At 37.6% G+C, this 15,640-nt stretch overlaps 1 protein-coding gene across 2 annotated transcripts in view; it reads right to left on the minus strand.

Moving 5' to 3' along the window:
- Nucleotides 1-4,008: 4,008 nt before the first annotated feature.
- The window catches only part of VAPA (VAMP associated protein A), a 28,071-nt gene continuing 16,439 nt past the window's right edge, over nucleotides 4,009-15,640 (minus strand). The window contains exons 3-7 of one of the 2 annotated variants that reach the window (XM_079982986.1): nucleotides 15,480-15,583; nucleotides 14,053-14,133; nucleotides 11,265-11,504; nucleotides 8,801-8,977; nucleotides 4,009-5,633 (exon numbers count right to left, since the gene is read on the minus strand). In XM_079982986.1, the coding sequence (XP_079839112.1) occupies nucleotides 5,478-5,633; nucleotides 8,801-8,977; nucleotides 11,265-11,504; nucleotides 14,053-14,133; nucleotides 15,480-15,583 (758 nt within the window). In that variant the 3' untranslated portion in view covers nucleotides 4,009-5,477. The remainder of the gene's footprint in view (nucleotides 5,634-8,800; nucleotides 8,978-11,264; nucleotides 11,505-14,052; nucleotides 14,134-15,479; nucleotides 15,584-15,640) is intronic. The other variant, XM_079982987.1, reaches the window with a different exon arrangement.

Genomic DNA, 15,640 nt, shown 5'->3' on the forward strand with positions numbered 1-15,640 from the left:
ATAAAGTACTTTTTTCCATTACAGAGTAGAAACAGTTTGTTATATTCAGAACTTAATTACGGTGATGGAAAGCCAAGTCAAGAAGCAGTTGATAATTTTAATGATAATTTCACTGCTTTGGGTCGGGTGATTCACACAGCCAAATTTATCATATAATCCAACTAATGAAGCTTTTTATGTATCACAAATAAAACTTATACTATGAAAACAACTATTGTTGATAAGGGTCCCTCCAACAGGGCCTCAGTACTATGCAGAACTGCCTATATTAGTTCATTTCATTTAATCCAGTGATCCTAAGAGAGTACAGTAGAGAGAAGAGCCAATTTCAGCAGCTGTCAGACCAAATATCAAATATAAAAAGCACTTTTCAGTGGAATGTAGTGTTGGCATATTCGTGGCTCTACCACTAAGCTTCTGCATTATCTTGTACAATTTTCTAAGTCGAAGCCTTAAATTTCAATACCTTTCCTGCTGTTTTCCCTATGTTCAAGGTGCGTTACAACACTTAGAAGAGTACGAGCCCATACTTTAAGAAAATCCTTAGTCTCAAGAGTGAGACTAGCAGATAGATTGTGTGGTCAAGGGAATGCATGCACACAATTTGCAGTGCTGAAGTACCCAGCAGATAGCATTCCTGGGCAACTAGCAAACAGCAGGCAGAAGGAGCTGAATCTGGGTTAACCACATTACGCTGGCTATTGAAGACCACTTTTATTTGAAGTATAACAATTTCCTCCCTCAGCAATTTCATGGGTCAACTTCAAACAACCTACTTAGATATGCTGCATTAAAAATCAAAACTATTATGAACAAGGGGCCTAAGAATATATAGGGCCATGATGGGATCCAAAGTATATTTTAGTTTACAAATTGAAAGTTTAAAAATATGCAAATGAATATAAACAAAGTAAGCATTCTTCAGTTTACATTATTTGTCCTTATGTCAAGATTTCAATTTCCAAGCCCAACAAACAGCAGGTGGCAGCAAAGCAGACTAATAAGGTGGTAGAAGTGCAAAAGAGAAAATCCCAACTCAGGTCTCATCCCAAATAGAAAATCCAAAATATCTATCAAAGCATTTGTGCCTATTAACCTGGTTATCCTAACCTCTCCCTTTCCCCCTCCTTTGTTCCCCCAACTGTAGCAGCTGTGATAAAATATTAATATTCTCATTAATAACTACCTGGATTTGGTAGTTCCAAATCCACCATTAATATAGATTTTTCATATTACTGGTACCCAAGACACCTGATATATGTAATACTTGATGCATCTGAATTCCACCAAATACAAAGAAATTACTTCCATTGTTTATGAACAAGTAGACATCCATATCTCAGGTAAGCAAACTGTTCAGTGTCCCTATTTGACGCTTAAGACAAAAATCAACCACTAACGTCAATTTTCTCTCCATGGCTAAGATTTCTGAAGTTCAGAGTTTATGCTAACATAACCTTAAAGGCAAAATATTTTATGAGAATGTTTACTAGTAAAAATACTTTTATGTGAGCATGTTGAATTTGTAATCATTATGTCCCTTGTAGAAAAAGTTTCACTGATTTGGGGATATTAACTCAATTGTCTGAAAACATTTTGTGATAACCATAAACTAAAATATAGTGAACAGGTTTTTCTCCTTGGGGGGGGGGGGCAATCTATACACTATGATGGACGGCAACTTCCATCAAAGCCTTTCTTGTGTAAGAAATAAAACTATTAGAAAACAAACATTCTTGAAAGACACCACCTATTCATCTTACACACTTACAATATTAGGTACCAGCCCAGAATTTTTGCAGCAAGGTATCATTTGATAACCACCTGAGAAATTGCTAATATAACCAGGGTCTATTATTATTATTATTATTATTATTATTATTATTATTATTATTTTATTATTTATAGCCCGCTCATCTGGCTGGGTTTCCTCAGCCACTCTGGGCAGCTTCCAACAGAATATTAAACAGAATAAAACTTCAAACATTTAAAACTTCCCTAAACAGAGCTGCCTTCAGATGTCTTCGAAAAGTCAGATTGTTGTTTATTTCCTTGACATCTGATGGGAGGGCGTTCCACAGGGTGGGTGCTACTACCAAGAAGGCCCTCTGCTTAGTTCCCTGTAACTTGGCTTCTCGCAGCAAGGGAACCGCCAGAAGGCCCTCGGCACTGGACCTCAGTGTCCAGGCTGAGCAATGGAGGTGGAGACACTCCTTCAGGTATATTGGGCTGAGGCCGTTTAGGGCTTTAAAGGTCAGTAATTCATCCTACAGGCAACGTTGTAGGAACAGTATGCGTGCACATCCTCAACCACCCATTCCAAAATTACTTGAAACTACCAGCCTTCTCCCAGCATGCTTAGAAACAAAAAAAATAACACCAAAAGAAAATGTGCAATGATTTCTCCATGCACAAATATAAAAACATTTCTCCAAACTAGATGTATTTGCTGAACATGCGAACAGATTTTAAAGAGTTGGCCTGATTCTTCAGACCAGGTATTAATAGTCCAAAGCAGCAACTATGAAGTTTTATCATAATCCTATTGTGCACAATACCACCAATCTTAAGGCTTAGTTGGAAAGACTTCAACACCTTTACAAATTTTCAAAATAATTCATTTTTTACAATTAAACTAATAGCACCCACTTAAAGTATTGGGCTGCGGTAGTGTATCAGTCAACATTTAGACAACAAAGATATGTGCATTGGAATGTACACCTCAAACTTCATTTAATATTATGTTATCAGAGGCTTCCTTTTTAAACTGATTAAACAGAGCTTCAACAATGCTTCTCTGCCACTTTATACTTACTGAGCAAAAGAAGGATACATAGTTTATTATCTGTTCATTCATCTGCTTCTTTTAGGCTGCCTATATAATTTGAAATACACAATGTTTTCTATCATAATTTGTATTCGGCTGTAATGTACACTAAGACATGTTACAAAGGCTTATGACTATCCAGGCTGCAGGATCAAGTAATTCACAACATACATGAAATCTAATGTTAAGGGGACAGAAGGTTCTCACACACACAGTTTTTTGACGCTTATTAGTAACAGGGACAGATTTTCCTCACATTTATGTACACAAGCAAGCAGGCAAAGTTCTAACCATTTCAGGAACAGACAATTTAATCCGTGTTACATAATTTCACTGAATACAGTTGATATCATCCAAAATCACTCCTGAGAGCAAAAAAATAGTTTAGCATTACATTTTATATACAATTATGAAAGGATTATCAGAAACCAGAGGCGCATCCATTTAAGGAGCACCGCACTTTACGTATACTGGACATGACGCCCAAATGCACCTTGACTTGTTCAATAATAGTTCTCTTTAAAACATATAATCCAACTACATGGACCAACAGGCTCTCACTACTTAATTTATCACTTATTCAATATTTATGATAATCAGATGGTAGTCTCTGGATCGTCATTATTTTCTGACATCAGGATACTTCTCAATATTAAGCTTCTAAATTCAGTTTGCCTTTGATGAATTATTCTCTAATCTCTAACCCTAAAATGTGTAGCTATTACTACAAACCTTTGTATACACTCCTTTAACAGTAAATGTAACTTTTAAATTTTCTCCTTCCCTATAGAAATATCCAAATGCATCCAGAAGTTACAGCCTGTACATTAGCCCCCCCTCCCCCTGTAATCTTCCAATGGTCAAGTTCCTTTAAGGAATAAATGATTTCTTCTGACGTACCATTTATACACCACAGTATGGAGAGTCTTATGGTTTCAGAACTGATGAAATGAGAATCAGACTTGAGCATACTTTTTCCAGTCACCATGGTCAGAGAAGACTTGAATGCAGATACCAGAACACATAAAAAGAAAACGTCTGTATTTGCATGCTTTTAAAGTGAAACATCATGCAATGGTTTGATCATCTTCTTCTTTGCAAATTGCATGTGTTATAAAAGTTTGCCAGAGACAGCAGTGACAGTACATGATGTATATTTTCCAATAAAAAAGCACTAGAAATCAAAGGCAACCAATATGTATATTTTTGCTAGAACATTTCTCAGCTACATAAGATCGAACAGTTAGCTGCATCCATATCCAAGAATATACAAAATTCTGCCTACAGGAATAAGCCTTTCAAGAATGTCAGTTCTGAAATAACTCCCTATGGTAGCTAACAGTTAAAAATAGCTAAGTATTGTGCTTTCAAAATTATCTACTTAATGACATAGAGATCAGAAATGAAACAAGCCACGAGGTTAAGTGAGGAGAAGCAGTTCAGACCCAACAAAATAAACTTTCTAGAACATAGAAGGTATGCATAGCTAATGGGCAAGTGTGCCAAGACATATTTGCTGGACGAAACTTTATTTACCTTTCATATAACTAAACGATAAAAGATTGCTCAGCTGGAATCAACCTAAGGTACTTAAGGAAAAATTATTTGGAAAGGTCACACAGAATGTATTTCCAGAAAACATCTGGACTAGTCAGCCTGAATGTAAAATTATTGATCATTAAAGGACTACTGGGGACTCCAGATAAGGGAGCATCAATAAATCAACAGAAATATACCTATTTGATACCTGCAAAGTCCATCACTATTTTAAAAGACAAGTTTAAAATACCTGCCTCTCATAATTAGTCCCATGTCCCAAAACAGAACTAATTCTAACCCTTCATTTTGCTTAAAAAGCCAGAAACCTTTTCTGCCGCTGTTAAATAGTATGGAAACAGCTATGTTTCTTCCAAAGCTTCGCTGGCACCAGTTCAAGCCACAGCTAGTGAACTGAACATTCATCTGTGACAAGGTTATGTGTAAAACTTGAAGGAAAACTTTTCTCAGAGTGGAATTCACAGAAACAAGCTACCCAGCATAAAGTATGTTAACAGTTTTATTTTTTTGTATGTTAAATACCATGGGACAGGGCTGTAAGGATGAAAACTTTAACAACTGCCTCACAAGGGGTAAGAAATTCTGCCATGATATTAGCAAAGTAAGGTAAAGGATAAAATTTACACACTAAGAGGAATCATTTCCCCGCAGAATGCCTCATCATATTCCTGAACAAGTGGGATTAACATTCTAATAATCATTTTCCAAGAGGCAAGAGCAACAGATAATTTTTTTAAAGGATTATTAAAATAACATTTACAAGACTCTGAACAATTTTTGAACTCTTATTAAAACCACAGAAAGAAAGAACAATTCTTTATTTATGTATGACTTTTCATAAAGGACTGAATGTGCAACTGACACCTGCTATTGATGAATTAATATACAATTTGTCCAGCAGCCGACCAGTTTGTCTTTTTATTGTGTTGTCTAACCGTGCAAGATCATTAGAGGCAAAGCCTGTATGATGCTGTACACAATAATGGTCACTTGGGGCCATACTACCAATGAAGTGGTAGGTAAATACATTTTTTTCTGGCCAAGAAAAAAAAGGAAGCTGCATTCTGCATGCTTCTCTCTCTTTTTCCCCTCTCTACAAGATGAATTTCCCTAAAAAGAATCCAATGAAAATGGCTGCAATTACAACAAGAAGTGAGGGAAGAGGATTGGAGACATTATCTCGGAGAGCCAAGCCTGATGTTCCAGGTTTATCCAAGTGTGCCACCTTTCTCAGCCTCAAACCTTCATCCTGAAAACACATGGGGAAAATAATCAATCAAAAATCATAAAAGAGATTGTTTCAGATATGAATTTAACCAAAACATTTTAAAACGTAAGACAGGTTTAGATGAGATACAAATTTATTTGTGTGTGTGTGTGCACACTATCTGACTTTAAAAGATGTCAAAATGTAGCACAAAATAAAACGTAGCATGTTGTGTATAAATTAGTAACAAGAGCAAAATATATTAATCCTTCTACTTATTTACTATCAATAATAGCCTGTTTAGAAAACCAGGGAAACAAAAGACCCAACTATTTGAACTGTTCCACTGATGATGGTAATTTATCCCAGAACACCACTATTAGCTCAGGATTGCAAATTAATCAAACAGCATAACACTGCACCTTCTAGATTTTCAGTGACCACAAGATTTGTATGGCTTTGTGTAATGCTCAGAAATGAAACGTAAAGACCAGCAAAAACAAACAAACAAACAACACCAAGGGAAAGCTTACACTGCCTTGGATGCAAGGAAGTGTAAAAGCTGAAAACTGGGGCAAATCCTATCTCTCCTTTACCCTCAACCCCCTGTTCAACAACTGACTTTATTTAGAACAGTCCCCTGATTCTTGGGAGAGGCCAAACCCCTTCTGTCAGTGGAAGCGACTGACTATGATTATTAGTCAGGCTGTTATAGTATTATTTCAAGGGTGGGTTGGTTTTAAATCAAGGAGATTTTAAAATTACCAAGAAAAAAGGATCAATTTAAGTAACTGAAAACTGATCCCCTTTAGGAATAATAAAAATACACTCAAATATCTTAAAACAAATAAAAAGACATGTTCACAACTAATTATTATTCCTATGTTGTGCCATCAGTACATGGTACTTTGCAGAACAGAATAAATCAGATAGGTCCCTGACCCCAAGGGGCTTCCCATTTAAGATGGGGCAGTGAGTGGGGGAAGCTACAGGGACAGGCAGAGAATGCCAAGGGTAGGGAAGAAAGAACGTGGGCAGATATTTTATAGGCCGTGTTGGAAGTGATGCATAAGGAGCAGCAAGAAAAAATAGTCAGTCATGTAACAGAGGAAGAGACCTTCAGTCAACTGTGATAAAAGCCAAGAGAACTGATGTCACGGGCAAGGACGTAATGAGAAACAAGGACTAAAAGAGTGAGACAAGGCTGCAGACAAAGAGCTAGGAGCATAATCCAAAATTTTAAATCATGCATACCACATACATTTTACACTGTGCATAATTATATATGCCTAAAGATAAGGGACAGGTTTCTGTTTGGCTGTTTGGGTCTCTGTAGAAATGCAAGCATACTAATCAAGAACACTTACTTGAAGGCTAACAGCTGCACTACTACAAATGTTTTTCTAGAAATTAAGCTCTACTGAATTTGGACTTACTTCTGATTAAAACTTCATATATCAGGCTGTAAATAAACTGAAACTTTCTAGGAGCAAAGCTAATAGTTACTAGGCAAAGAAGACTGTTTGGAATCCCAGAGCTTTGTGCATGAGCAGAAAGAACTTCTACTCGCACATGGTATATGAGGTTGGTGATTCCAGCTGCGGAACTGCAACTCTTGGACGGAAATCATACACTTTCAGGTACTTGGATCCTCTATAGTACCTTGGGGTGGGAGTGGCTCTTTTGAGAAGGGGGAGTGAGAAATCATCTACATACACATGGAATACTGCAAATTGGATCCAAGTCCGTGTTGGTCCATAAGATGCAGAATAAGTGTTATGTTCTTTTGTTTATAGTCATAAATAGGTAAAGGGACCCCTGATCATTAGGTCCAGTCGTGACCGACTCTGGGGTTGCGGCGCTCATCTCGCTTTATTGGCCAAGGGAGTCGGCGTACAGCTTCTAGGTCATGTGGTCAGCATGACTAAGCCGCTTCTGGTGAAACAGAGCAGCGCACGGAAACGCTGTTTCCCTTCCCGCCAGAGCGGTACCTATTTATCTACTTGCACTTTGACGTGCTTTCGAACTGCTAGGTTGGCAGGAGCAGGGACCGAGCAACGGGAGCTCACCCCGTCACGGGGATTCGAACCGCTGACCTTCTGATCGGCAAGTCCTAGGCTCTGTGGTTTAACCCACAGCGCCACCCACGTCCCTATTCATAAATATTCATGATTTAAAAGTGGGTGATCCTTCACTCCTATTTTATACCCTCCAGCTACCTCTTCTCTGCAAAGTGTGTAGTTTTCACAGACACTAGAATACAGGACATACTCTTGATGACAATTACAGGATGACATCTCTTGGATTCAAACCAAGAGAACCTCACAGTAAACTCACATATAAAGGAAAATACTTTCATAGAAAAGAAAGTACTTCTTCACATAGCACAGTTAAACTATGGAACTTGTTCCCACACGATGGAATGCCAGTGATAGTCACCAACCTGGGTGACTTTAAAAGAGGATTGAACAAATTCATGGGTCTGTCAATGGCTGCTAGCTAAGACAGCTATATACTGCCTCAGCAGTTGGAAGCAGTATGTTTTTGAATAAGAAGCTAGAAACTACAGGAGGGGAGAGTGCTCTTGTCCTTGAGTCCTGCTTGTCGGTTTCCCACAGGCATCTAGGTGACCCAGGCAGGATCTTAGAGTGTAAATCCTAGTTTAAAATGTGAACTAAGTTTTAAGAATAATTTTATTTTCATCAACAAATCTGATTAGTCAGATTCTGGTTTGATATTCTGGTCTGGAGGTAGTGCTTAACAACAGGCACATGAACAGAGAAGGCTTGGTGCTAACATGACTATCAGTTAAGAAAAGTCGCTTAAGTTGAAACCAGCGTCAAATTATTTTACTGTGCGTTATTAAGAAATTAAACTTTATCTCTGACATTAAAAATTTGAAGAATTAAAAATAATCTGGCTGGGAAATTTGCTGTAGGTTTGCTAAATCCTGTGGGTGACATCCTTTCCTCCCCCCTGCAGTTCCTTACGCTCCCCCAAAATCTGCTCAAGTGTGAGGTGGGTGGGGAGGAGAGCCCTGTGAAATCCCATCATGTCTGCTACTGTGATGTTGCCTATTGCCTACCAATTCTTTGTTCTTGGAAGAAAATGATATGGGATGTATAATAAGGGTACTATGATAAATACTTCCGTTTAAACAGGGTGGTCTTTTAAAAACAACTTTCATGAATCTGCTCTTATGAACTTACTCTCAGATGTCTGTTTTCCTCTGATAGTTTCACCACATCCGCCTGAAGTCTTTTGCATTCTTCCACTAGCTTCCTTGTTTCGGTGTCATTAAGCGAAACACTGTGTGGTTTTGGCATTGGACCATCCTGCTTAGCTGTATTCAGTATTGGAGCAGATTTGCTTGCATCTATGTCATTCTGCAAATATTAAAAATGGTTTCAGAACAGGATTTTCTTTAATCAAAGCTAGCATTAAGCATTTTTTAAGTTTTAGTACCACGGGGGGGGGGGGGGGGGAGGGAATACCAAGTTAGTTACAAAGATGACAAAGCTGAAAAAACAACCAGAGAATAACCATTGTTAGAGATGATTGATAAAGATATGTTGCAGGACCATTTCCCCATTTTATGTCATCTCTGAATTCATTTTGCTCACTTAGAGCTTTGCAGTCTGAAATCTGCATATGAGCTTTACTAAATCTTTCCCAAAGAACAAATTGTTTTAAAACAGAAGTATGCACAAGCCTGTGTTCTCTTACAGTTCCTAGCACAAGTGAAAGGAACAAAATGTAAACAGATGAAGTATGGCGATAGAGAACAAAACACTAGGAGATGTATAGTATAGTTATTACACTAAATCCTAGGTCAAGAAGAGAACAAAAATATCAGCATAGATACCTGAAAGCAGACATTGGCAGACCTCTAATACAATGAGCAATTAATCAGAAGACAATGAAGAAAGATGGTTATTATTTATAAAATTCATATACTGCCCCTTATCCAAAGATCACAGGACAGTTTACAGTATAAAAACAGAAAATACGTAACATAATAACCAAAAAGAAAAAAATACACATGCACACACCCTGTGGCTATGTGTATGCACATGAGAAAGTTGGGGTGGGCTAGTAAGAAGAGCCAAAGGATCTCCAAGTGGTTTAAGAATAATGACAGTGTGCTGTAAGTGTGATTCTGTAATTGCTGTAATTGTCTGAAGTGGTAATTGCCTGTGTAGCTGAACGTGTATAAAAGATAAGGCCTAGAGGATCAAAGTATTAATAGAGGCCTAATTTTTCACTTAAAGCTGTTGTCCACTGGCATATCTTGGGAAAACCCTAGATTTTCCAACATCAATTTTTTTTAAAAAAGTCAAGTGGATTAAAATTAGCGAAACAATTCGTACCCACCTGATTCTAAGATGAGAAAAACTCAACAGAAATAAACATCTTAGCCCTGGGTGTAAGACAGACAGTAATCAAGTCCACACAATGTTCCTGGTGACCCAATTATGGTTGGGAGATTAGGAATGTTCCTGGGCTTGCACACTCCTTATGCTCCCCTTTCTTAATGTGTTTGCCAACTGTGATTTTGAGCTAACCAGGATGAGCATTAACATCACTGCAAAAGGTAATGCTGCCTTACGATTAGTTGTTATAATGTTGTTACGATTAGTTGTTATAATGGAGAGGAATAAATTAGAGCATGGCAGAGAAAGAAGTTAGGACATAAAGAACTGAAAAACTATGTATTTCATGTGGCAGTCACTAAGCACAGTGGCCAATCTGCAATACGACTCAAGAAGCTTCAAATATTTAGCAAACATTTTTACTGTATTTGATTATAATACAAACAGTATAGGCTTGAATAAATGATATGGCAATAGTCACAGACTTGCAAAGTACAGTAAGACGTCGTTGTGTATGCTGTATGCATTTGACACATACAAGGCTGAACCAAGCACAAAATTTGGCTTCCTAAAATTTTCATTTTTTAAAAGAGTTTTAATAAGAAACATTTATTATGCATAGTATCTAGGCCAGTACAAGGTTTGGAATTAAAATAACTGTAACATTTCAGATAAGTATATTTTGTAAACTAATAACCCCCTTAATATCAACTGTTATCTCCGTCAAATATTATTGACACATATTTCTTTCAGCTATGGCAAGTAATTCTACCCTATGCACATTCCTTTTTTGCAGGAAAAGTGCAAACCATGGTTTGCTGGTTCAGAAATAGTGAAAAACTATGATTTGTGAAAACCAGAAAATAACCACAAGTACAAGGGGAGGATGGAGTGAATGGGCTCTTTTGAGGCATTTCTCAGAACCAAACCATGGCTTGGTGTAATATCAGAACAAATCCAAAGATTTGTTTCCAGTTGCGAAGGAGAATTTGGGCTCCTGCCCTAAGACTGTTTCAACTGCCTTACTGACCCTTTTTGGTCCCTTCCAACTGAGGCCTTTCACTTCTTCCCCTTGCCATATATCTCAATCCTAGCAACAAAAATTAATAAAGCAAAATTTGAGCGCAGGATACACTACAAAAGTAATGCTATTTTACCCATTTTCATAGTTGAGGTCTTTCTCAAATAATGCTCTCTTCCAATTTAAGCCTATTGATATATTCTTAGCTAACTACAATAAATTTAATTAACCACTGAGGCACTAGAAGAGTTTGAGTGCTTTCAGCTCCCTAAAACAAACCTGATTCATCTTGTGTTTGACCTCACTGCCTTGCTCCATCATGTCAATCTTCTGGCTATAACTTGCAGGTATCTGAAGATTCTTGCTGTTGGATGAAGTTATGTGTACGGATCCTGATGAAGATAAAGTCTGAGGTGGAAGCTGAGACATGCCCTCAGCACTCAGCAGATCTCTCATTGCAAGACTGAGGGGAGTGACTAAACCAACGGCTAAAGGATTAGGCTCTGCAACCCCTCTCTGCTACTTAGAAAAACATAAATGTTATGCACAAGCAGTCAAGTAACAGCTTACAAGACAGGAATAGGCAAAAAAGCTAGCTTCTTTTATTGATTTTGTTGACTAAGGGTGCTAATCTAATCATTTAGAAGAGAGTAAGCCTCACTGAAAACAGCAGGACTTACTTCTGGCTAAATATGTATATGATTGTGCTATACACAATACAGTGGTACCTTGGTTCTCGAACTTAATCCATTCTGGGAGCCCATTCGAAAATCAAGGCAGAGATTCCGATTGGCTGCAGGAGCTTCCTGCAGTCAAGTGGAACCTGCGCCAGACGTTCAGCTTCTGAAAAATGTTCACAAACCAGAACACTTACGTCTGGGTTTGCGGCATTCGGGAGCCGCTTTGTTTGGAAACTATGCTGTTTGGGAACCAAGGTTCCACTGTATACTGTAAACTATATACAGAACCACATATAGAAGTTAAGGCTACTTTTGTTGGGGTTTCCACAGCACTTCCAACTTCTGACAAGAAATTTTAAAAGCAGCTTGACAGCAGAACTTCAACGGCAAAACCACAGCAAACAGATTTCTGGCTGGATTATAGTATATCCTCCAGCTCAGTTAAGTTCAATGTTTCCTCTCTCCTATTTTCTGTAAAGCAGCACTTTCTATAAAAAAGAGCAGCTCTACATAACTAGTTGTATCAAGGAAACATGCTTGAAATACAAAAACATCTGCAAATAATCTTCTGGTTTAATAAATGGAAAACTAAGCTAGCAAATATCAAACATCAGTGCATGGTGGACAAAGTGAATAATACTTCTGAAAAGCTTAAAATTGTCTTTCTTCTTAAGGTGGATGATATAGTATATAACTTTCTACCCCAACCCTAGAGATTAAAGCATGGTGTTCCCTGCCTCTATCAATTATGGACTGGTAAATTACTCCAACCTACTAGATTTAAAAGTTCCTACATCCTTGTCTGGATATAGGTTTTACTTTTCCCCACAACTCAACCATGTATAATCATGTGAGAGCTGGCCCTCAACTTTCCCACAGCAACCTCTTCCTTAGGTACACTGCTCAAAATATTGCAAATGGAATTCGAGGCCATACATTTATTTACCTTTGTGACAATGACCGCAATAACTAAGTGGCAGTAGCTTGGGCCATTGATGCGGGGCAGGGGGAGAAGAAGAAAGCAGAAAGGATATTGGAGGGCAACAGATTTGTAGAGGCAAAAGAACAAGGATTTAAGAATCACAGGCAGGAATTCTTAAGTTGTACCAAGGTTATCATCGTGCCATTACTGTGGCTATCTGAAGTTTTTAAATATTTTGCAAAACATTTGCCCATTTAAATCTCTCAAAAATGAAAATTAGAAGACAGTTTTAAGAACATTACAGATCTCAGGGCCTTAGGATTTAGCAGCTTTTTCATTAAATCTAAGAGTTCTGTGCTTCATAGCATGATCTTGGCCATATCAATTTCTAGATACCCTAACTACAGTTACACCAGTGGCAAGGCTAGCCCTGCTTTAGGAAACACTATGAGATGGCAGGCGGTAAGGGCAGGAATTGTTGTCTGAATGCTGCAGCAAGGGTTTTGAAAACTGTTGTCCCTGAACGGAAGAGGGCACTGGAGCTCTATTTTAGGCAGCAAATGTCTTGGGTCAACACTGAGCAATGGTGCATCTTCATGCAGGAATCAACAAAAAGCACATCCTTGCAAATAGTATGACAACCATGTTCTGCTGCCCAGGACAATTTCCTACGTGGCTATACAGCATGTGCAACTTAACAACAGGTACCAGATAAGATGGTGCAGCCTAAATTGGCAAAGAAGGAATTGGATGCATACTGTCAGCTTCCTTTTCTCAGATCTCACACTTGTAGCTTTTAGCTACAGCACTGAAATAAAAAATATAGAAGTTCCTATGCTAATAACCCCTTTCACTCATGCTTCCAACTTGTTTCATCCTCCTTAACAGGAGAGTATTGTAGGATTGCCCGTAGCTCATTGTGTCATAAAAACATAGAGCTCTTAGAATATATTACCATACTGCTTTATCTTTCGAACTGCTACCCTTCTTCAAAGATTTTTATGTGATCATACATGGGAGTCTTGAAGTTTTGTTGCTCAGTTCCCAGTGACAAGGTCATTGCACCTCTTTGAAACACACCCCATCTTCCCAACTGACTAGATTGCACTCACGGTGTAAGCAACACAGTTTTCAAGAGGTGGAACCAAGGCAGCTTTCACTTTGACAAAATGAGCTAGGGATATGCATGCAAAATTTCATATGGCACACAATGATGCAGAAATAGACTGATAAGAGAGGTTACAGAAAATAGTGCACTTATACTGTATGCTAAAAAGAAATGTAAAAATACAAAGCTTTCTGTGTGCTACTGAATCACTGATTACACTGCCCCATATTTTAATTTATTTAATACAATTACATAAACTGTTCAGATACAAAGCAACTACGGAGCACATTCTTAGCTTAGGATACATTGTTATAAAATCACTACTTGAAGTTGTTTCATTTTTGTTTATTTACTTACCAGCTTATCATTTTCATTAGGCATTTCAAATACACATCTCAATTTGGAGTCCATTAAGTCATCAGACTTTGCATCCTTCCACTAGGACAATGAAAATAAATTAAATTTTAGCTGCTTTTTAGTAAGTCATAATATGCAAACTTTGTCAAATACACAGTACTTTAAGACTGAATAGGCTTAGAAGTGGGAAATCATGTTTCAAATAATTACTTAGACATGAAGCTCTTAGGCAAACCAAGTCTGGGAAGATATTAAGCAAAAATATGTACAAGTCTTGTGTCTGAGCACACTGGGGGTATGCCACTATAAGTTTTCCTGGTTTAATTAGCCATACATTCCCACTATATCCCACTACACTCCCACTATATCCCATTACACTCCCCAAATTGGGAGACTATGGTTACCAGGATCTGAAACCATGGTTTGTTCCATTTCTGGCAAGCATAGGCTTCCATTTTAGATGTAACAGAAAATATAACATACACAGGTATGGGGCTTGTGCACCTCTCTGCTTAATAAATAAAGAAATGACACTATCTCTCAAGCTAATCTTCAGTGCTTTGGTAAATATCAAATAGGAGGGGAAACTAAAACATGTCATGTTCAAAGATAGTGGGGGGGGGTTATTTTATTTTATTTTTTGTTTGGATCAGGCTATCAGGAAGGAAATTTGAATGGCATATTCCCTGAAAGAAGAGATTCCCCCTACTTTCTAGAATTAGAAACTCTGAAGTTGTATTTGCCACAAAATTGATAAACACAAAACTCTTCAGATTATAGATCTTATCAGGGGAAGTGAAACAGCAATCCAATAAATTACCAGTAACAAGGAAAGATGTGCACCACTTTGCAACAGCATTTATGAAATTTAAAGGCAGAAAACAAGGATAATCCTTGTAGATACTACTTCCTGCGCTTAATACTGTACAACCATCTTATATTCTACTGAAATTTTGTCAGAAAAGAAGCACACAGAACGTCCTTGTTTCTTAAAACAGTATCATCTTTGAGATCCTGACTGAGAGAACAAGGACATTTTTTCTTCAAAATAGAAGTGGTAACATTAAGCACACTTTTAAAAAAAAGTGTGACCAACATTAATGTCTAATGCATTAAAATGGCTAGTTTATGCAACTAGTTCTAAGTAAGTATTGGTGTAACAACGACTGATGGCAAATACACTTTTTCCCCTGAAGATGAAGAAAGCAGCTCAAGGCTTAGTTCCTAAGTGGAATGTACATTTTGAGGTCTCTCGCAACAGTATTCTTCCAGCTTGTACCAGCAAAGCAACAGAGGAGAAGTTGGACAGACTCAAAATATATGTTGAACATAATACAAGAACCCTAATGGATAAAATATGGCAAAAGGCAAAAAATAAGAATTCATCTTGTTAGCTTACAATATTGAAATTAAATCTATTTACTTACCACTGCTTCCATATCTGTAATGTTTGAGGGGGCAAAGATTGTCTGTACCATAAACTTATGTTTACTCTTCTCATTTGGATCATAGTCAAAAGGCTGTAACATCACTGTATAATAGACAAAGTATGAATTACTAGAGGCATGCAACCTACTTTTCCTGTCAA

The sequence above is a fragment of the Podarcis cretensis genome (assembly GCF_951804945.1).
Source record: "Podarcis cretensis genome assembly, chromosome: 7".
NCBI lineage: Eukaryota > Metazoa > Chordata > Lepidosauria > Squamata > Lacertidae > Podarcis > Podarcis cretensis.